Raw genomic sequence first — 23,342 nt, 5'->3', positions numbered from 1 at the left:
CTATAGTATTTACATTTTTACATCAATAAGTATTTAGTGTATCTGATTTTGGCTGGGGGGCATTGTTTGATTGTTGGGTATTTTCTCCTGCCTTATTTCTGCTTCCAATACATTTTGTCTGAATTTAATCACTTCTCTTTCTTACTGTAGTATTTATTTACCACCATCACATCTTGTTAGAAGGACTAGTTAGTTTCAATCTAGGCTTCTAACATTGTAACTGTGAGTTAAGATGACTTCATTTATTCTTTATTGTACATTATATGAAAGTTAGAAGACATTGTGAATGTATATAGATGTTTGAAAATAACCTAGTATGGTACATTTCCATTATAACTTCTTCTAGGTAAGGTAGAATTATATAAATTTAATGGCAAAGATCCAATACTGAACAAATAAAAAGAATATAAGGCAGCTATCAATGTGTCAGAAAATGCATGTATATAAATTGAGCAATGCTATAATTTGGTGAATCCTTACAGTCTGTATCGTGGAAACCTAAGAAGATAAGAAATAGGTTAAAGAAAGAAAAAAGTAAATAGAAATGGCTAAATAAAAAAATGTCTTAACAATTTAGAAAATTAAGAAAAAGAAAAATAATACTTGAAAAGATTAGCTGACTAGTGTAAAATATGTTATTTCAGCATCATAAGTTATTGCGTTATTATCTTGCTATATGATTTTTGTCATGGACTAGTGAGCTTCTAAGTTCTAATGATGTCTGGTGGCTGTAGTTATTGTTTGTGAACTCATTTAATGTTTTCTAGATCATTAGCAAATATTACTGAATAAACACACTGAAAGATATTTATAGTTGTTCTGTCTGGAGCTTTGCTAAGTCTTTTAATTTGACTGCATATTATTAGAGTAATGAAACAGGAAAAAAAAAAGTTACTAAAAATCGTAGTCTGCACATAATAATTGACATTTTATTCTTACTCCCACTTCCTCTCCTCATCCAATTCTTAGTTAACTTTTTAGCACCTGAACTACCTATTTTATTGTTTGGTTATGGTCATCATTTGTCTTTTTTCCGTGTGAATTACAGAAACAGTATCATATTTCAAAAGAATTAACCAGTTTTCTAATCCCGCGTTTATTGCATTTGACATACTGTAAATATAACGTGTTTTGGGAAAAATCCCCCCAAAAAATCAAAAACAGAAAACGTATTACGGTTATTTTTTTATTTTCTTCCTTCTTTTATTTCTTTAACAAAGAAATTTAAAAAAAAGATTCCATTATTACAAAATAATTTTTGTTACTTTCTCAACCACCCCAGAGGAAAGAAGTGTAATTATTTTTCAACTAAGATAAAAAAAAGGTATAAACAGTAGAAAGTCTTTATGCATTATGACATTGATGGAGACTATATATTTACAAGTATCTGTTGTTTTCTTTATTAGTTTAAACCCTTACACAATTCCGACCAACTAAAATGACATGATTTTTGCATGCCTTCTCTGTGAATAGCGGTGGATGCGTTAGTCTATGTGGTTACTACATGTACTTAAGTGGCCACAGGAAGCTGCACAATAGCCTGCCTCTTCATGGTACACAGGCTTGTTTTTTAGATTCCTCTGTGAAGGATTGACAAACTGCAGAAGAAAATTGAAATATTGCGATTGTAGGATAATAATTTAACCAAAAATGAAATATTGGAAGCTGTTTTCTGTCTACAATCTCTGAAAAAAACTTTGAGGTAAAAGTTTAGAAACTAAAGGTGGCTTTTATTCCACTAAACCAGTAAACGTAGTAGTTATAAGAAAATGGTTCTTCTTCCTGAATAACCCCAAGACAATGGTTCTTCTTCCTGAATAACCCCAAGACAATGGTTCTTCTTCCTGAAGAACACCAAGACAATGGTTCTTCTTCCTGAATAACCCCAAGACAATGGTTCTTCTTCCTGAAGAACCCCAAGACAATGGTTCTTCTTCCTGAAGAACACCAAGACTATCCATAAATGAAGACTTTTTTACTGTTGCACTTTTACAAATAAAAGACATAGGTCATTGATTTTCATTAAACATTTTCTTCCTTTTGGCTTATAACTTTTTTATTATTCACTACAGTGAGGACTGTTTGATAATATTCTGTCAATAATTCTGTCGGCACCACCAGCTCCAGATTTGAAAAATGGTTATTCTTGCCCATGCAACAGTGAGACTATATATACATAAAATGTGTTAAGAATTCCCTCTCCTAAGACATAACAATTTTCTTATCTAGTGTAAAAGTATGGTCTATGTAAGTCATAACAGAAGGATCACCACAGCAATACACAAGTGCAACATATTCCAAAATACACTTTTACTAAACTATTTTATGATCTGTATGATGAGGCACCAATAAAGACCCAGGCACAACCTTGGTCTATTTGGTAGGTCCAGACAATTTATTGATCTGTCTGATAAGTCACCAGTAGAGGCCCAAGCATAACCTTGGTCTATCTGGTAGGCCCAGGCATTATCTTGATCTGTCTGATGATGCTCCATTAGAGGCCTATGCATATATTTGGTCTGTCTGGTAGGCCCAAGCATTATCTTGATCTGTCTAATGAAACACCAGTAGAAAAAGTTTGAGAAGCCCTGTTTTATCAGATAGCATTGGTTGGGGTCTGAGCCTTTATATGGAGGTGTTTTGTATGATTGGCTTCCATCAGCCTTGGTTGGGTCATGGACAGTAATGGCATGATCTATCTTTCCCTAATGAAGCCATGAGAGGTTGACTGGAACAATTCTAGTGGTTAGTGGAGGTCTTAGCTCTTAGATCCCCACTAACACTATCTTTTGCTATGTCTGTCAGTAAAAAGATACATGTACAGCGCTACTCACTTTTTGATCAGAATTGTAATAGGGTAGCTTCAGCGCTTTACTGGCTCAAAAGCTGATGCTAACGAAATGTCAAAAAAATTACATAATTTGATCATAAACCACAATTTCATAATTTATCTGCAATTTCTGATGGCTTTATTTGTGAATATTTGTGTCTCTGGTTGTCTGTTTTATCCTTAATAATCTGTAATAATAGTACATAATGAGGCCTAACACATGTCCTGAGCGTGCTATGCTTAGTAATCTGATCCTCTATTTCCCCTCACTCCTAGTAAGCTTTGTAGTAATAAGCAGAAGCTCTTCAGGATGTACAGCTCTCGGAACCTTAGGTATTCCGCATCCTGTCTGCTCATATGATATCTGAGAATGCCAGCTGAGAGAAGGTGCATGATGGGTGACTTCCTCTTCCTGTGCTTTGTAATCTAATCTGTTTTTGCCTAATCTTTGCTGTGACTTTATTTTTTTTGTGGTACTATCAAACTGCTTGCTAGATTCACTGCTGCTTGCTGCCTGTAATGACGTTTTGTACGCCGGCAGGTTGTTGTTGCCACTTACCATTAAAAATAGAATTTGATATTTGACTGAATAACCAAACATGCAGGCTCGTCGTCGAAACTGAATAGCCTTCCTATTCCGCTAATGACCCCTTCTTATTAGTAGCTAAAACTGATACTGAACAGATGGGATAATTAAACTGACTGGTGTCTGGAAAGATAAATAACATGATAGGCTTGTTACAGTATGCTAAACAGCAGTCTATGCTCTGGGTATGTGCCGTAGTAGATTTTGAGTGTACATGGATTTCTGCCTTTTTTGAGCCAAAAAGATGATATTCTGCCAATTTGCTACGTCATATTCATTCATACTTGATACATTTATTTCAAGAATTCTCCTATTTAATGCAGATAATGTTTGGCACATTCATCCCTGATAATCTGATGAAAAGAATATTTCTGCATTGTTTCCTTCTCTTCTTCTTTGTCCTGTTCATGTCTTTTATTGCCTTTTAATGCATTTACAATGTGCTTGTCTTTGCTGGTTTTCTGCTTTCTATTCCTTCCACAGATAAATTTATGGTAAGATTTAAAAAATAATGCTAAACTTACAGCTGCAAGTATGCACAAGTAAGGTTGTAGGAGGAATTAAAAATATTGATCACTGCACATCAACAAACAGTCCCATATATAGAGCATATATGTTATGCCACCTTAAATGGGCAGTCTATGTGGTGCCACAGACTACATTTGTGCCTGCAGAAAAGGTTGGCTGCTACAGCTGCCGCAACATTTCCGCAATCGTGTTCTAATGGTTTCCTATATTAGCATTTTAATAGCTTTTTTTTCTTAAGATGACATGAATAACCAAATAAAATACAAGTATGAGCTAAAGTTTTCACATAGAACTATCATCATGTGATGTTGTAATATTAAAGGGATTGTCCGGTCTTCAGCTACAAGTCTGCAGTCACTCTGTGTGACTGCGGACTTGTGAATCTACACATCACATGCACTGTGTGCAGGGACGATTCTCCGGGGTTGGCACCAGCAGTGAGTGGTCATGTGAGTGCAAATATGTGATTTGCTTACTTCCAACCACATTCTGACTAGTTGTGTCCAGCCTCGCTCAACACACTTGCATTGAGCGATGCCAAGTCCATCTAGTTGGCATGTATGCAAATCATATATTTGCAGTCACGCACCAGAATCCTCATGGCACGCAGTGCACAAGTTTGCAGACACATAGAGTGACATAGAATGACTGTAGACTTGTAGTCTAAGGCCGGTGTCCCGCTTGCAACTGCAATGTGAGAAACTTGCGCGAGTCTCTTGCCACAATACACGGCACTGCTGCTGGCGGTTGGTACCGGAGCATTCAGCTACATAGAAATACATGCAGCCGCATGCTCCGGTCCCAAGTGACGGCAACAGTGCCAGATATTGAGGCGAGAGACTTGCCGTTGCAAGTGGAACACCGGCCTAAGACTAGACAACCCCTTTAAGCTAAGGTAGTCAAACCGATACATGATATTTAAGCATATTAAGCATGCAGATTCTTAAAACTTTCCATATAGCAAAGAACTTTTTTCAAATTTTTCTATTGCACAAGTTTACATTTATTTTGGAGTAACTAAAAAATGTTTTAATGATTTTATCCAACATGATAAGTTACAAAATTTTGCAAATCACTTTATTAGGGAATTTGTCTTCACTCCTATGAAAACAATTTGCAGGCAAATGGTTTCCAAACCTCTACTGTTTTCCAGTGTATTTTCCTGCCATTAACTTCAGTGATATCTTACTGTGTTGGACTACAGATGATGGCAGTCAAAGGGTCAGCTCGGCAACTGCATTTCACTATCTCTGGAGATATGTTGTTGGGTGGGTGAGTTGCTGGGGGGTACAACCTTCAGAGGAGAATATGTGCTGACTCTTTCACTACTATCATTTATACTACAAAAGAGTACTTTCAGTTATCAAAGCGGCTGAAGGAAAACAAATTTTCTATGCTGGAAAAAATTGTTACAAAAATGCAAGATTTAAAAAAAAAAGCTCACTGAACATTTTATATTTTCAAATTAAAAGTATTTACACTACCGGTAAAAGATAATGACCCAAATGCGGAATAACTCACAACCGGAAGCCGCAAGAAGAGATCCAGATTTTTTTTAAAACACAAAACAATTTTTTATTATTAAAGTATTCTTTAAAGTATAAACAAACACTTCTTTAAAATATATCCGAGTGCCCCAACTAGGAAGGACTCTGAAACTGGTTAAATAATACATCATAATGGTGATATAAAGTTATTGTGGAGCATAAAGAACCTTCATATACTGCCGAACACAGTATTCCATCTATTCATAAGTATACAAACAATGAGCAAAGCAGAGATGCCAAGTACAAAATATATTGTTGTCAAGTGACTTTACATAAGCTCAAAGCAGACCTAGCCATTACAGTGAAAATCAAATAATATAAAAAGATGAAGATCCTTCGTTCTTACACGATTTGTGAAATGCTCCACAGACTCAGTGGGAGATCAGCGTTCCTCCTCACCCCAATGCACATTTTGCTTCCGCTTCTTCCGGGGGCGTTTCTATGGGTGGTTGAAAAGGAGTACATATGGTGTGCAGAAACCAATGGGACTATCCGGGACATGTGCGGTGGAATAAAATGTAATTAGCCTCTCACCGGATGTACATCGGCGCATGGGTACTTCCTCCAATTCCCCTTTGTAAAACTAATTTCCGGACCTGCTCTCCCTGGAACGCAAGCTGAGACGCAAGCGGTCAGGTGAAGGAGCACATCCGGAAGAAGTGTTTAGGGAAGGGGAAGAGGATCTTCATCTTTTTATATTATTTGATTTTCACTGTAATGGCTAGGTCTGCTTTGAGCTTATGTAAAGTCACATGACAACAATATATTTTGTACTTTGCATCTCTGCTTTGCTCGTTGTTTGTATACTTATGAATAAATGTAATACTGTGTTCGGCAGTATATGAAGGCTCTTTATGCTCCACAATAACTTTATATCACCATTATGGTGTATTATTTAACCAGTATCAGAGTCCTTCTCTAGTTGGGGCACTCGGATATATTTTAAAGAAGTGTTTGTTTATATTTTACAGAATACTTAAAATAATAAAAAAATGTTTTGTGTTTTTAAAAAAATCTGGATCTCTACTTGCGGCTTCCAGTTGTGAGTTAGTCCACATTTGGGTCATTAATTGTTAAGGAAGTGACAGTCTTTTGATTATTGGACTAAACTTGGTTATCTACCGGTAAAAGTTACCTACTTCTCTGAAATGCTGTGTAAGCAAGAATTTTACTAAATTACCATAAATCTCTCTTCCTCCATTTTGAACAGTTCTCAAAGGTGTTGCCCTGCCTTAGGCTGCAAAGTCTGCAGTAAAGGTACCTTCACACATAACGATATTGTTAACGATATCGTTGCTTTTTGTGACGTAGCAACGATATCGTTAATAAAATCGTTATGTGTGACAGCGACCAACGATCAGGCCCCTGCTGGGAGATCGTTGGTCGCTGAAGAAAGTCCAGAACTTTATTTCGTCGCTGGACTCCCTGCTGACATCGCTGGATCGGCGTGTGTGACACCGATCCAGCGATGTCTTCACTGGTAACCAGGGTAAACATCGGGTAACTAAGCGCAGGGCCGCGCTTAGTAACCCGATGTTTACCCTGGTTACCATCCTAAAAGTAAAAAAACCAAACAGTACATACTTACCTAACACTGTCTGTCCTCCAGCGCTGTGCTCTGCACTCCTCCTGTACTGGCTGTGAGCGTCGGTCAGCCGGAAAGCAGAGCGGTGACGTCACCGCTCTGCTTTCCGGCCTCTGTGCTCACAGCCAGTACAGGAGGAGTGCAGACCACAGCGCCGGGGACAGACAGCGTTAGGTAAGTATGTAGTGTTTGTTTTTTTTACTTTTAGGATGGTAACCAGGGTAAACATCGGGTTACTAAGCGCGGCCCTGCGCTTAGTTACCCGATGTTTACCCTGGTTACCGGCATCGTTGGTCGCTGGAGAGCGGTCTGTGTGACAGCTCTCCAGCGACCAAACAGCGACGCTGCAGCGATCCGGATCGTTGTCGGTATCGCTGCAGCGTCGCTTAATGTGAAGGGGCCTTTACTGTATGTGACTGAAGACTTGTGAATCCTCACATCGCAAGCACTGCGCGCTGTGAGGATTCTCTTGTGCTGTCACCAGGAGTGGGCAGTCATGTGACTGTAATTATGCAACTTACATGCTTCCAGCAACATTCCAACTAGGCGTGTATGGCCTTGCTCAATACACTTCTATTGGGCAAAGCTGTGCACGTCTAGATGGCACGTGACCATCCATATGTAAATCGCACACCTGCCGCTTCCGGCACCAGAGAATCCTTACAAAGTGCAGACTTGTTGCCTAAGGGTACCGTCACACAGTGCCATTTTGATCGCTACGACGGTACGATTCGTGACGTTCCAGCGATATTGTTACGATATCGCTGTGTCTGACACGCAGCAGCGATCAGGGACCCTGCTGAGAATCGTACGTCGTAGCAGATCGTTTGGAACATTCTTTCTGGCTCTCCCGCTGTCATCGCTAGATCGGTGTGTGTGACACCGATCTAGCGATGCGTTCGCTTGTAACCAGGGTAAACATCGGGTTACTAAGCGCAGGGCCGCGCTTAGTAACCCGATGTTTATCCAGGTTACCAGCGTAAATGTAAAAAAAAAAAAACAGTACATACTTACATTCCGGTGTCCGTCAGGTCCTTTGCCGTCTGCTTCCCACACTGTGACTGCCGGCCGTAAAGTGAAAGCAGAGCACAGCGGTGACGTCACCGCTGTGCTGTGCTTTCACTTTACGGCCGGCAGTCAGTGAGTGCGGGAAGCAGACGGTAAGGGACAGACACCGGAATGTAAGTATGTACTGTTTTTTTTTTTTTACGCTGGTAACCAGGGTAAACATCGGGTTACTAAGCACGGTCCTGCGCTTAGTAACCCGATGTTTACCCTGGTTACCCGGGGACCTCGGCATCGTTGGTCACTGGAGAGCTGACTGTGTGACAGCTCTCCAGCGACCACACTACGACTTACCTACGATCACGGCCAGGTCGTATCGCTGGTCGTGATCGTTGGTAAATCGTATAGTGTGATGGTACCCTAAGGCCGGAGAAACCTTTTAATCACAGCAGACTTACTGTAAGAGTAAATATATGACATCAGGAGGGTGACTGAAAAGTGTGGTAAAAAATATTGCATGTGTTTTCTAAATCTGATATCGGTTATTAGCTTGGAAAAAAAATTATTTAAATAAAAGTTTTACATTTTCTTCTTAACTTGTTATTAGTATAAAATTACACTTGGTACTGATGCAGTGTAAATTAATTAACAGAATCAGATTTTGTATATTTGTATGTTATTTTTTTGATAATAATCGCAGCATGCAGAATATATTTTCATGTAATACTTTGCATGTGGAATATTTATTAAGTGCATGTGTAATGCATGTAGTTTGTATAAATTATTACTTTTTAACCAGAAATATTTATACATTGGAGGATTTTTCTTAATATGAACGTAAAAGCTGTAAAAATTTAACTTAAAGAGATGCCCTGACAAAAGATAAAAATCCAACATGGGTCTGGAGTGGAGGTGGCCAACGCAACCCTAAAATCTTAACAACAAGGAACTCACAGATCAAAAGATTCACGGCTGACCATTCTACTGGCTCAGTCATGGGCAGCAGTTGTCATGACCCACTAGGGGACTTGTATAAAGAATAAGACACCGTGCCTGAATGGGCAATGATAGCGGTAATATCTATAGAAGATCTATGACAATAGCTGCCAAGATCCTGAGCATGTCGGTTATGCTGCCAGAAGAAAATTCTTCCAATTGGCAAGAATCATGTCGGTGAGGCTATAAAGGAGGACCGGTCACTTCCTCTCTGGCAAAAGCTGACAAGTTACTTGTATTTAATATTATGTAATTTAAGAATGGATATTTACAATTTGACCTTGATAAGTTAAGAAAGTAATTGATTGACCTATGGACCTGTTGTGGTTTGTTAGCTCTTCTTTTTCCAATTTGTGTGATTATCTTATTGCTATATTCTACCTTACTGACACGCAAACAGTAAAGAAATCTCCAAGGCACCAGCACTTTGCCTGAATACACTTTATATTTTATTGGATTTCTAAGTCCATGGAAATGTGTTTGCTTTGATTGACCTAACGAAATTCAAAGTCTTGTTAAAGTCAGTTATGTATACAATCAGCAATTCCAATATCCATCATCTTTTGGACTGCTCTGATTTTTCCATGAAACAAATGAAATTGTAAATACTGAATTCCACAGATGGAAGAGACTTGATACATATCAGGCTTTATATTATAAGTTATTACTTTATACTATATTTTCATCTGTCACAAAAGCCTCTCTTATTTACAACTTTGCAGCTTTTTTCTAAAATTTTGAAATAGAGGAATTGTTTATATGTCACTATACGGTAATTCTCTGACTCTTTCATCAGTTTAAGGGGTATTGCCTTCTCAGCCGTTCATGGCTGAAGTGGTAATATCAGTCAAAGCGTGTCAGAAACAATGCAGCTAAGCAAGTCCCAAATGTCTTTTGCCGTTGCACAGAGGCAGGTATTTCCATCTAAGGGTATGTATCCACGTTCAGGATTGCATCAGGATTTGGTCAGGATTTTTCATCAGTATTTGTAAGCCAAAACCAGGAGTGGGTGATAAATGCAAAAGTGGAGCATATGTTTATATTATATTTTTCCTCTAATTGTTCCATTCCTGGTTTTGGCTTACAAATACTGATGAAAAATCCTGACCAAATCCTGATACAATCCTGAACGTGGACACATACCCTAAGCCATTCACACCACTTAGAGAATGTGCACACATTAAGTATTTCCTGCGGACATTTTGGTGTCAAAAACATGTCTCTTGGTAGGAAAAACGTTGCATAATAAACATGCATTTTGGCCACTTTTTAGCATGTGTTTGTGACACTTTTTTAAGACGCTTTTCTCCATTTATTTGACGGGATGAAAAGCGTTTTGAAAAAGCTGAATTTTTTACATGCTGCAGTCATGAAACTGGTTCAGATCTGCAAGGAAAAAATAAGCAATATACAGTGGGTACAGAAAGTATTCAAGTACAGAAAGTATACATTTTTCACTATTTGTTTCATTGCAGCCATTTGGTAAATTCAAAAAAGTTCATTTTTTCTCATTAATGTACACTCTGCACCCCATATTGACTGAAAACAACAGAAATGTAGTAATTTTTGCAAATTTATTAAAAAAGAAAATCACTTTATGCATGAGATATAAGAAATCTCATTGACTTTGCTGGCAGTGGCAGTAAAATGCAATGATTTTCATGGCAAAAACGTGGAAAAACTCAGCAAAAACACAAGTTGTGCACATACCTTTAGGGTTCGCTCACACCAACGTATTATTGGTCCGAGTGCAATGTGACAAAACATTGGATTGCTTTTCGGACCAATATTATTCTATGAGGCCCCTCACGTGCGATTCTTTTTCTCTGGCCGTCTCAGTCCAAGGAGAAATCACAGTTTGCCTGAGTTTGTGTTAGGTGTCGAGTTCCCGCCGCTGCACAATGGGGAATCTCGAGCATGTCCGCTGCGATTTCCCATTCTCCTCCAGCCGCAGTGGAACCTGCTCAGCAGAGACATCGATCCCAGCATCTGGCTCAAGCTGATACTGTGCGCTTGGTTACTGCTGCCATTCCAGGCTCAGCCTTTGTAGGCAGCACTGTTCAGCGGCGAGCAGACATTCCAGGGACTGCTTTTCTCCTACTGAACATGCCCACAGGTCGACCTCTCATTGGAGGCTGGGGGTCACATGCTCAGGTCCTGTAGCAGCTCCTATTGGACCACTAGGAAGGTCCTGGAGAGCTACAGCTATAAAAGGTTCGCATGGCCGCTTGGCCATGCGCTAGTATGAAACCTAAATTGTGTGAGTGAGCTTGTATGATTGTATCTGGTGAATGCTCCTTAATGATCCCCTTCCCTCTGGTTGTTGCTTGGGCATTAGGGTGAGTGGAGCTAAGATACAGCGCCACTCAGTGGCTAAGCCTCCGCCACACACTAGGTCAGCATCAGTAGCGGCGTACGCAAATGCGACGCTTTGCGCACTCCGTGCGCTATTGCTTTCTGTTAGCAGTTCGCAGTCGTGTCCGCATTAATTATCTTAGCACAATACCTTTGTCAGAGTAGGGTGGGAATTCCTGCTTGAACCCAGCATCTGTCTCCAGGCATCCTCAGGCACGGGCTCAAAAGCCACTGAGTGACAGAGTAAGTTCAACCACCAGTGTAGTGGGGTTGAGCATTAAGGATCCCTCTAGATCCTACTCTGCTGCACTCTGTGTCAGCTAAAAGGGTACAGCATTCTATTGTGCTCTGCGGCTCTGTGAAGTAACTGAGTTTGCATCTGTTCACATGGGGTGACGTTAACCCGTGTATACTTTGATGTAATGCCACCATATAGTGCCGCCATTACCGAGCAGCAGGTGACATCTCTGCACGGTGGACCCCGGGCTGCAAACGCACCTTATTACTTAGTTATTATTATTTGGTGCGTTCCGCTAGCCCTAACAGTTCTGGTATTGAGATCACACTCAGCTATGCAAATCAATGTGTGCTTGGGAAACATCCGACTGCACTCATTTGATATCGGAGTGCAATCCGATTTCCCAGCATTGACACAATGGAGAAGATGGAGAAATTTTGTTCTTCATCTTCTCCTTACAGTGTGCTCTGATTCCCTCATTCAAGAGAAATGGATCAGACTATTCTATGATCTGAGTGTCATTTGCATAATCGGCCCAATTCTCTTGGATGAGAGAATCTACGGCCATCCGATGCTACTCTTAATATGCATTTCTATGTAATTAAAACATACAAAGAAGAAATGCATATCTTTCAAACAACCCCATTAAATGTAATCTAAAAATGTGATCTATAACTAGCCTGACTAGCTTTACATTTAGTATTTTCAAATTCCTGAGCTTACACACCAGTGTTTCCCAAATAGGCTTCTAGAATGTGGTCAGGGTTCGCCATGAAGTCAGCAGCAGCTGCATCTAGAGTATACATGGCAGACTAATGCAGGCTTATTGGAGCAAGAAAAATAGTCTTTATATTTCAGCCAACGTATAGAGTAATACAGCTATGCAAAAGTTGTGGTCACTTCAAACATTACAAGACTCCTTGATATGGATCCACCAGGTAATAGACTACATAAGATATTACTTTGCCCACTACTTCCTAATAATATGAAAACATTATTTTCATGAAAGTGGAAAGTGACAGTGATTTTCAGTAGATAGAGCACTGTCGCATTAAAGTACCATTTCAGCTTTTTTTTATTTTATCGCTGAAGTGTTGTCACTAATGTAAGTTCCCTGCCCTTAGTATTATGCTAAACAGCCATCATCTTCATCTGTTATTGGTGCCGCCCCGGTCAGCCTTCTGCCGGATCGTGCCAATGTTTGCTGGACGACCCAAAAGTCTCAACTTAATGTAAGTCAACCAGAACTAGGCCAGAACGAGGTATTCATAAACTTGCATTGAGAGCTTGTGAACGTTACCTCTGACTTCAGTCAGAAGTTGCAGTTACAAGATGGCAGAGCAGGACCGGACCGACAATGGGAACAGCTAAAGACAGCAGCTGGTAACTATATTACTAAAGTTAGGGAACTTAGATTAGTAATACTGCCAGAGCTGAAATTTGAAAAAAAACTCTTGACTGGTGCTTTAAGTAATAGTAGTCACTAAGGCCAGCTACTCACAACCACAGGAGATCTGTAAGTTGCCCAGAAATTATTGTCCCTACACTGACCATGAAATGTGGATGTGTGAAGCGAGCCTAGGTCATCCTGGAAACAAATGATGAAAGTGTAAAATGCTCTAGTAGAGGTCTTTAAGAAACACATTGGATTGCTGACACCAAGAGACAATACATGTATTAAATAGCCTTAAGGGGGTTGCCTGACACTGAAATAGTTTTTTGACATGGATGTTTTTCAACATAATAAAATGACATTATCTCTGTGGATCCAGAAAAGGCCACGAAAGATGATTGTGCTAACTGCAGAGTAATGCCTGTACTGTCCTGATTTCAATATGACCCTGGAAGCATTTGCTTGCCTTCATTGGTCTCAAAGAGTGTGTCTTCAAAGAAAGCAAAGAAAGCGCTTCTAATCACTTAACAGGACATACAAGCCATTTAATGGCGATATTTTTGAATGCTGTGAAAATAGTTTCTTAAACTAAAGGAAGGGCCTTACTGGGATATTCATTTTTCACCTACCGTATTTTTCGGACTGGAAGATGCACATTTTTCCTCCAAAAATTTGGAGGAAAATGGGGGGTGCATCTTATACTCCAGATGTACAGTGGAGAAAAAAGTATTTCATCATCCACCAATTGTGCAAGTTCTCCCACTTAAAAAGATAAGAGAGGCCTGTAATTACCATAATAGGTAGACCACAACTACAAGAGTCAAAATGAGAAAACAAATCCAGAAAATCACCTTCTCTGATTTGGCAAGATTTATTTTGCAAATTATGGTGGAAAGTATTTGGTCACCTAAAACATGCAAGATTTCTTGCTCTCACAGAACTGTAACTTCTTATTTAAGATGCTCCTCTATCCTCCACTCATTACCTATAGTAATGGCACCTGTTTGAACTTATCAGTATAAAAGACACCTGTCCACAACCTCACACAGTCACACTCTAAACTCCACTATGGTGAAGACCAAAGAGCTGTCGAAGGACACCAGAAACAAAATTGTAGCCCTGCACCAGGCTGGGAAGACTGAATCTGCAATAGGCAAGCAGCTTGCTGTGATAAAATCAACTGTGGGAGCAATAATAAGAAGACAGCTGATAACCTCCCTCGATCTGGGGCTCCGCACAACATCTCACCCCGTGGGGTCAAAATGATCACAAGAATGGAGAGCAAAAATCCCAGAACCACATGGGGGGACCTAGTGAATAACCTGCGTAGAGCTGGGACCACCGTAACAAAGGCTACCATCAGTAACACACTACGCCGCCAGGGACTCAGATCCTGCAGTGTCAGACGTGTCCCCTGCTTAAGCCATTACATGTCCAGGCCCATCTGAAGTTTGCTAGAGAGCATTTGGATTATCCATTGGGAGAATGTCATATGGTCTGATGAAACCAAAGTTGAACTGTTTGGTAGAAACAAAACTTGCCGTTTTTGGAGGAGACAGAATGCTGAGATGCATTCAAAGAACACCATACCTACTATGTAGCATGGGGGTGGCAACATCATGCTTTGGGGCTGTTTCTCTGCAAAGGGACCAGGACGACTCATCCGTGTACATGAAAGAATGAATGGGGCCATCTATAATGAGATTTTGAGTGTAAACCTCCTTCCAACAGCAAGGGCATTGAAGATGAAATGTAGATGGGTCTTTCAGCATGATAATGATCCTAAGCACACCACCAGGGCAATGAAGGAGTGGCTTCGTAAGAAGCATATGAAGGTGTTAGGGCTGGCGGAACACACCGAGTAATTAGTAGAGTAGCATAGGTGCGTTTGCAGCCCGGGGTCCACCGTGCAGGAGTGAGACCTGCTGCTAATAGAAGGTGGCACTATTTGGCGGTATAGACACGAGTTCTGTCACTCGGTCTGAATATGAATGAACCCTGTTGCTACACAGAGTTGTAAGATTCCATGTGGGAATAATACCCTAACTAGGGTTGTGCTTGCACAGGAACTCTTCCTTGCTAACCGCACACAGGAAGGAGCCTGATGCTAAGCCAAGCAGCTAATTGCCCCTACTGACGCTAACTGCCTGCCTGAGAGTATTCCCAAAGCTAGACGAACACACCACATTTAGAGAGATTGGTAGTGTATCAACTGGCGACAAGCACATACACAAATGATACTAGCGCATGGCCGTGCAGCCATGCAAACCTTTTATAGTTGCAGCAACTTCAGGACCTTCCTAGAGGACCAATGGGAGTTGCTACAGGACCTGAGCGTGTGACCCCCGACCTCCAATGAGAAGTCTTCCTTTGGGCATGCTCAGAACGGGAAAATCAGGATTTAGTCCCAGAGGTGCCTGCTCGCCGCTGACCAGTACTGGCTACAATAGCTGAGCCTGGAAGAGCAGCAGCAACCAAGCGCAGAGTATCTGCCTGAGCCAGACGCTGGGACCAACGTCTCCGCTGAGCAGACTCCTCTGCAGCTGGAGAAGAATGGGAGACCGCAGCGGAGGTGATTTGAGATTCCCCCTGTGCAGCGCCGGGAACTCGACACCTAACATGAAGGTCCTTGAGTGGCCTAGCCAGTCTCCAGATCTCAACCCCATAGGGAGGTTGGAGGGAGTTTAAAGTCCGTGTTACCCAGCAACAGGTGTCCGCTGTTAAAGAGAAATTAATATTCACTGGTCCCCACGCCCATAGTCTCGCCCACCTCTATGCATTAAAGCGGGTGCTGAGAGGTGGGAGGGACTATGGGTGCGGAGAGTAGTGAATATTCATTGCTCTTTAATAGCAGACACGCTGTTAGCCGCAGCACGGGCTCCTGAAGCTGCCGGGTGATAACATGTGCCTGCTACTAAAAGGAATGAATATTCACTGCTTTCCATTTCCATGAGCTTGGAGAGCAGTGAATATTTATTGTACTTTAATAGCAGGCACACATGTTCACCTGGAAGTCAGTGGCTGTGCATAACAGTGTGCCTGCTATTAAATAAGATGAATATTCACTGCTCCACATGCCCATAGTCCCTGGCATGGAGAGCAGTGAGTATTCCAGCAGCTGTCCTCGGCTTGTAAGCAGCCTATGACATCACTGATATGCGTTGCTTACAAGTATAAATTAGCTGCTCTTATAAGAACAGGATGCTGTGAGTGAGTGCAGGGATGATAAGTAGAACGGTTCTTGTTTTTTATGTTTTTCTGATGGGGGCCATGCATAGTAGGATAGGGATGAGGGGGCCATGTATACCATGATAGGATTGAGGGGACCATGTATACCAGGATAGGGATGAGGGGACCATGCATACCAAGATGGGGATGAGAGGACCATGCATACCAGGATAGTAATGAGGGGACCATGCATTCCAGGATGAGGATGAGGGGACCATGCATACCAGGATGGAGATGAGGGGTCCATGCATACCAGGATGGGGATGAGGGGGCAATGCATAATAGGAAGGGGATCAGAAGGCCATGCATACCAGGATGGGGATGAGGGGATCATACATACCAGGATAGTAATGAGGGGACCATGCATACCAGGATAGGGATGAGGGGGCCATGCATACCAGGATTGGGATGAGGAGACGATGCATACCAGGATAGGAATGAGGGGACCATTCATTCTAGGATGGGGATCAGAAGGCCATGCATAACAGGATGGGGATGAGGGTACGATGCTTACCAGGATGGGAATGAGGAAACCATGCATGCCAGGATGGGAATGAGGAAACCATGCATGCCAGGATGGGAATGAGGGGACCATGTATACCATTGCTTTAATGATAATGGTATGGGATAATGATCAGCCACAGAGAGCTTAAAATCCCTTAAGATAATTAGGTTGCTATATTCATTCTTTACTAGTTTGAAAATCATTGAGTTGTCACTTGGCCAAAACTTTAGCCAGATATAACAAAGCTATATTTTCCTCAAATCCTGGCTGATGTAAAAACCCGCATTTAATAGGAGTCAGGGTTATTTCCCCAAATCCAATACCATGGTAACATTTCCAGCTCAGTCCCAAAATTCCTTTTTATAAACCGCACAAAGAAGGTATGAAAACATTATTGTGCAAGTTTTCCCTCGACAAAGACTGAAGAGGTCTGTAATATGTATCGTAGGTACACTTCACCTGTGAGAGACAGAATCTTAAAAAAATCCAGAAAATCACATTTTACGATTTTTACATAATTAATTTGCAGTTTATTGCATGAAATAAGCATTTGTTACAATAGAAAAACAGAAATAAATATTTGGTACAAAAACCTTTGTTTGCTATTAGAGGTCAGACGTTTTCTGTAGTTCTTGACCAAGTTTGCACACACTGCATCAGGGATTTTGGTACTTTTATGTTCTCCAGATCTTTCAGGTATGGGGGTTGTCACTGGGAAACATTGAGTTTCAGCTCCCTCCAAAGATTTTCTATTGGGTTCAGGTCTGGAGGCTGGCTAGGCCACTCCAGGATCTTGACATGCTACTTATGGAGCCACTCCTTAGCTGCCCAGACTGTGTGTTTTCTGTCATTGTCATGCTGGAAGACCCAGCCAAGACCCATCTTCAATGCTCTTACTGAGGGAAGGAGTATGTTGGCCAAAATCTTGTGATACATGCCCCCATCCATCCTCCCTTCAATATCGTGCAGTCGTCCTGTCCCCTTTGCAGAAAAGCACCCCCAAAGTATTATGATTCCTCTACAATGCGTAACGGTGGGAACAGTGTTCTATGTTGTGCTTATCCTTCTTCTTCCTCCAAACATGGCGACTGGAGTTTATATCAAAAAGTTGTTTTTATTGTTGAAGGTATGTTGTACCTACGATAAAACTTTCAGACCTCTCCATTTTTTGTAGGTGGGAAAACCTGCAAAATTGTCAGTCTATCAAATACTTATTTTCCCCATTGTATGTAAATGACAATCTGATCAGAGTTTGATCAGATTCTTATCATTGTGTGATCCGATTCTCTCGGATGAAAAAACATATTTTGAGAAGATCGAGAACAAAATTTCTTCCAATTGCAGTCCAATGATTTTCATTCAGTCAATGACTTGCATGGCCCAGTGTGAACCCAAACTCAGACATGCAGAATATACTTTCCCCGAGGAAAGAATTCGGACATGTGCACACCCTATAGACAATCCAATGTTTTGTCGAATCGCACTCAGGCTGATAATATGGTATGTGCTCAAGATCTTAATATGATAGCCAGTGCATGGATGTACAATTTTCACTTGCATTTCAAAGCGATTTGAATGATGTTGAAATACTAACCTTCTTCCATGCAGTGTTCACTATCTGGGTGGTACTGCTCTTTAAAGTTTCCTTTTCTTCTGGAATATTTACCTTGATAGCCTGTCTTTATGATTGTCCATGAGTGTTGGATTGGAGACAGGTTCTTACTCTTGGAAACTTCAGTGATCAGCAGAGTTAGAGGCATTAGCAACTGCTGAACTGCAGCAATGAATTTCACCACGTCTCTTCAGTACCCGGCACAGCAAAGTCTTAAATGCCAGAGTCACTTCTTTATAGCACCTGAGAATGAAGTCAATTGTCTTGTGACTGTGATCAGTATTTGCTGATTGGTTGCAATGGTCATGCAAGGTGTTGCAACAGATACTGATGTCAGCAGTCCATTGAGGGATCCAGTAGCAAGTGTAGAGGAGCGGGAGTCTGGGAGGTGAGTATAAGTAATAGTAGTAGACAGTCTGGGAGGTGAGTATTACTAGTTGTAGAAGACATCCTGGGAGGTGAGCATTAGTAGTATCTTTTTCCTAAACCACCATGGTCAAATTGAGTGTAAGAAGAAAAGTTGGAACAACGCTTTTAAGAAGGGCCACGTTGTTCCAACATGTGCTCTTCCTGCCTATGTGCTTTGCAGGTTTATTGGGATCCTGAAGGTTGGACCCCACCAATTTTACTTGGATTACCTATTCAAAGTAAAGGCCATCAATGTAAAATCCTGGCAAACCTCATTAACATAAAATTTCATACCACACAAGAAAATCATTAAATTATTGGTCTCCGATAGTTAAGCATACCCTTGCAAACTTAGATAAGTAACATAATTTCCTGCAAGAACAGCACTGTATATTTGGGAATAATATATGTATATATACTGTATATATATATATGATGGCTATATATATATATATATATATATATATATATATATATATATATAGCCATCAGATAGCAAATATGACATGTAAATTATATTCACTGTCTGCAACGTAAAGTCGTGCACATGCATGAGGACATGTTTTCAATAAATGGACAATTTGCTTGCTGTGGACTAACTTGCATGTTTACTTGTAATACCTTTGATAATTAATCTTCTTTTTTCTACATTATGAGCCACAATGGAATCTGTTTTTCAATTGCTTTCATTATAATGTATCTATCTAAGCTTCCTGTTTGGAAATAGGTTTTTTCTCATTACATTTTTTCTTTATTTTATTGAGTTTTATTGAGTTATAGATAAATTAAGCCCATCTGGTCATACATTCTTAAAAAAAAATTATATATAAGCAAACCTTAACTATTTATTGCCCACTTAAGTGTTTGATGGATCTGCCCTCTAATTTGAATAACTATAATCTCTTTTTCACAGCCAGAAATTAAGCTTCAAGGAGAGAGTACGTATGGCAAGCCCAAGAGGTCAAAGTATAAAAGGCAGACAAACATCTGTTGGAGATCGACGTTCCCCGAGCACTGATATGGCCTCAGAAGCAAGTCCTACAAAAGTACAAAAAAGCTGGAGCTTCAATGACAGAACCAGATTTAGACCTTCTCTGAGACTGAAGAGTTCACAACCCAAACCCGTGACTGATAGTAAGAGTATTTGCTTTTCTAAAACTATAATTGTAGTGTGAAATATATACATGAAGTTTTATATTCCATTCACAAAATCTATCAGTATCTATTCAACAGACAGATGAGCTCTAAACCGAAATATTCAAGAATAGCTACTAATGTGCAAAGAATGGTGAATAATTGCAATAATGCACTCTATAGTATTAAAGTACGGTATATATTTTTATAAAGTGGTCTGACCCCAATGCAAAATATCATTTAAAAAATGATGCAGGTATACTATGCTAAGCTAAACCTGTAAAGAAGTGCAATATTAATACAAATAGACATTTGCAGTATCTGAATTGATTTCATTATGGCCCTTTAGTAGGTGAAGATGGATGGCTTAGAATTGATAATGTATATGCTGAAAATAAATAATTTCAGTTTCTTTTTCATTTTAAGAATGTTCTCTCAGTTTTTATGTCATTAGCATAAATAATCAGACATTAAATGGTTTTTCCTCTTCCTTGATATTAATGACCTATAGTTGAATAGGAACTCAGCTGCTGTATGACAGTGGCCACAATACAATGTTCAGAGCTCTGCTGTTCAGCTTTGTACACTGTTTAGCTTTTGGTGCTGGTGAGGATGATAGCAACTGATCGGTGAGGTGTCGGACCCTTTAACATCTGATATTGATGAAATACCATAAAGCCCTCAAAGTAGTGGTCTATCTATTCTTTAAACTAGAGATGAGCAAATCTTTTGAAATTTGAATTTGCCAGATTCAATGAATTTTCCAGTAAATTTCATTTTTGGCAAATTGAAAGTACCCTAAATGCTCCAGTAGCCCTGAAAAACATGTATGACATTATTCTCTTTCCCTTCTATCGTTGGCAAAGCTGTGAGCTGTGGTGTTCTGTCACTATCCAGATTCACCACAAAATGGCTGCTGCATTGCTGTATTTTGCTTTTATAGCCCCTCATGTGCTATACCATGTGATACGATGGCTGTAGTGCATTAATGGAAAGCCCACCTCAGGTCACGTGATCCTTTTCTAGCTAATGCAGTCTTGTGCAATGTGTAAAAAGGCAATGGACATTTTTGGCAATTCACGCAGGGTGAATGGCAAACTGTTTCTCTGGGTTTCGTGAGTTCCTAATAATTCAACAAAAATTTGATTGGCATCATATTAATTTGCTAATCTCTACTTTTAACCTCTGCCCCTCATCCACATTAGGCTACTTTCACACTAGCGTCGGAATCTCCCCGTCGCAATGCATCAGGCAGAGATTCTGACGCTAGCGTTTAACGCACTGCACAACGGAGGCAGCGGATGCATTTCTCCGGCGCATCCGCTGCTTCATTGTGAGGTGCGGGGAGGTGGGGGCGGAGTTCCGGCCACGCATGCGCGGTCGGAAAAAGCGGTCCGTCAGGAGCAAAAAACGTTACGTGTAGCGTTTTTTGCTCCTGACGGTCCGCCAAAGCATGACGCATCCGTCGCACGACAGATGCGACGTGTGGCAATCCGTCGCAATGCGTCGTCAATACAAGTCTATGGGGAAAAAACGCATCCTGCAAGCACTTTTGCAGGATGCGTTTTTTCTGCAAAACGACGCATTGTGACGGATTGCAGTTAACGCTAGTGTGAAAGTAGCCTTACATATACATCACATGTCCGATGCAGGTGTATGAAGCAGGGCTGTGTTATATGCTCTGATTGCTACTCTGATTGCTGCTATCAACCCCTTAAATAGTGCTGTCAATCTCTGATATTGACATTTAAGACACACGATCCCAGAAGTGTGCTGTTTGGGGTGCCCAAAGAGCATGATCTGCTAACCAGGTGAAGAAAATTATCACAGACAAACTAAAACCGTATTCAACCCCTGCAACAGCCCCATCAGACTCTGTATGTACTGAGATATTCTTCCCTAAATGCACCCTTCTGCTCTACTTAGAATTAAACCATGTAGATATGCCATAAGTGGCTGATAGCTGTGGGCCCTAATTTTAAGACCTACTCTTATCTGCAAAATAGAGGTCATTCAAACCCATCCCGCCTGTTACAGCGGGGAATGAATTGAGAGGAGGCAAAACAGGTGCACTTCTTTCTTTAAGAGTTAAGGGGTCCTATTTAGTGATGAGCGAATATACTCGTTGCTCAGGTTTTCCCAAGCACGCTCTGGTGGTCTCTGAGTATTTGTGAGTGCTCGGAGATTTAGTTTTCATCGCCGCAGCTGAATGATTTGCGGCTATTAGACAGCTTGATTACATGTGGGGATTCCCTAGCAACCAGGCAACTGCCACATGTATTCAGGCTAGCCAGCAGCTGTAAATCATGCAGCTGAGTTAACAAAAACTAAATCTCCAAGCAGTCACAAATACTCGGAGATCACCTGAGCGTGCTCGGGAAAACCCGAGCAACGAGTATATGCGCTTATCACTAGTCGTATTAGTTGCTCAGCCTGCTCCATTAATTTCCTTAGGACTTACGGATAAAGCCAAGCACACATTCATGCCAATATCTCCATTCATATTTTGCCTAAATGCTCACCAGTCAGAATCGGGTTGGTAAGCCTCGGTTTTAGGGATAGGTGTTGGTCCCAGATCTGCTGGCAGCTGTGTATCTGCATACTGTATAAAGAAGCTGATAAATCAATTTCAGAGGCAGGAGGAGATGCTTCCTTCATGAATGGAGCAGGCCCATAACTATGTGTATGCGGTTTTCTTTCGTAGATCATATTTGCCAAACAGCAGTATATTTCTCTGTAGTTTTCGCTAATGGGAGTAACTGAACTGTTCACATAATAGTTATGTGCAGTACACATGCCAGTATAGTTAGCATATATTAAGCATAACTGTCCTAAAGGCAGGGGTGGACATATCATTGGTGTGCAATTTGTGCAGCCGTACAGGGGCTCAAGAGGTAAGGGGGCACTTCTACCTCCAAAGCAGCAAGCAGCTGAAAGTATAGACAGCACTATTGGACTGTAAGGGGCTCATATACTGTTCTTACCCTGTGTGTGCCACTGCTTAAAGGGTATAATCCTGAATTAGAACTTGTCATTCTTTCTGGACTCACTCTCTGTAGCATCTTTTGATCATTCTGAATTTTATTTATAACTTAAAGAAGCACTCTAATCAAAGTTTTTATCATTTTAATATATTGCAATCATATTATACAACACTGTGTACTTACAATTGTTCATTTTACTAATTAATTATTTTCTTTTCTCTGATCTATGTATAATCAAAAGATCTCTTTTCCCTGCATAAGTCATCCCCCTCCTTAAACTCATGACCCAGGTGCTCCACTCCTTCCCCCTGCCAGGGAATTTTGCAGTGATGACTCATGCAGGGATTAAATACTTCCTCTTTCTACATAGAGCTTACAGTAATTCAGCTAGTCAGTGTTTAATCATGT

The 23,342-nt window shown here is 40.7% G+C and overlaps 1 protein-coding gene across 1 annotated transcript in view; it reads left to right on the top strand.

Annotated features, from left to right (window-relative positions):
• The window catches only part of KCNQ5 (potassium voltage-gated channel subfamily Q member 5), a 952,749-nt gene that overhangs the window by 818,947 nt on the left and 110,460 nt on the right, over nucleotides 1-23,342 (top strand). The window contains exon 10 of the mRNA XM_069726569.1: nucleotides 19,730-19,950. Coding sequence (XP_069582670.1) covers nucleotides 19,730-19,950 — 221 coding nt within the window. The remainder of the gene's footprint in view (nucleotides 1-19,729; nucleotides 19,951-23,342) is intronic.

Source organism: Ranitomeya imitator, chromosome 5, assembly GCF_032444005.1.
Source record: "Ranitomeya imitator isolate aRanImi1 chromosome 5, aRanImi1.pri, whole genome shotgun sequence".
Taxonomy (NCBI): domain Eukaryota; kingdom Metazoa; phylum Chordata; class Amphibia; order Anura; family Dendrobatidae; genus Ranitomeya; species Ranitomeya imitator.
This window is presented reverse-complemented; position numbering and strand designations above follow the sequence as displayed.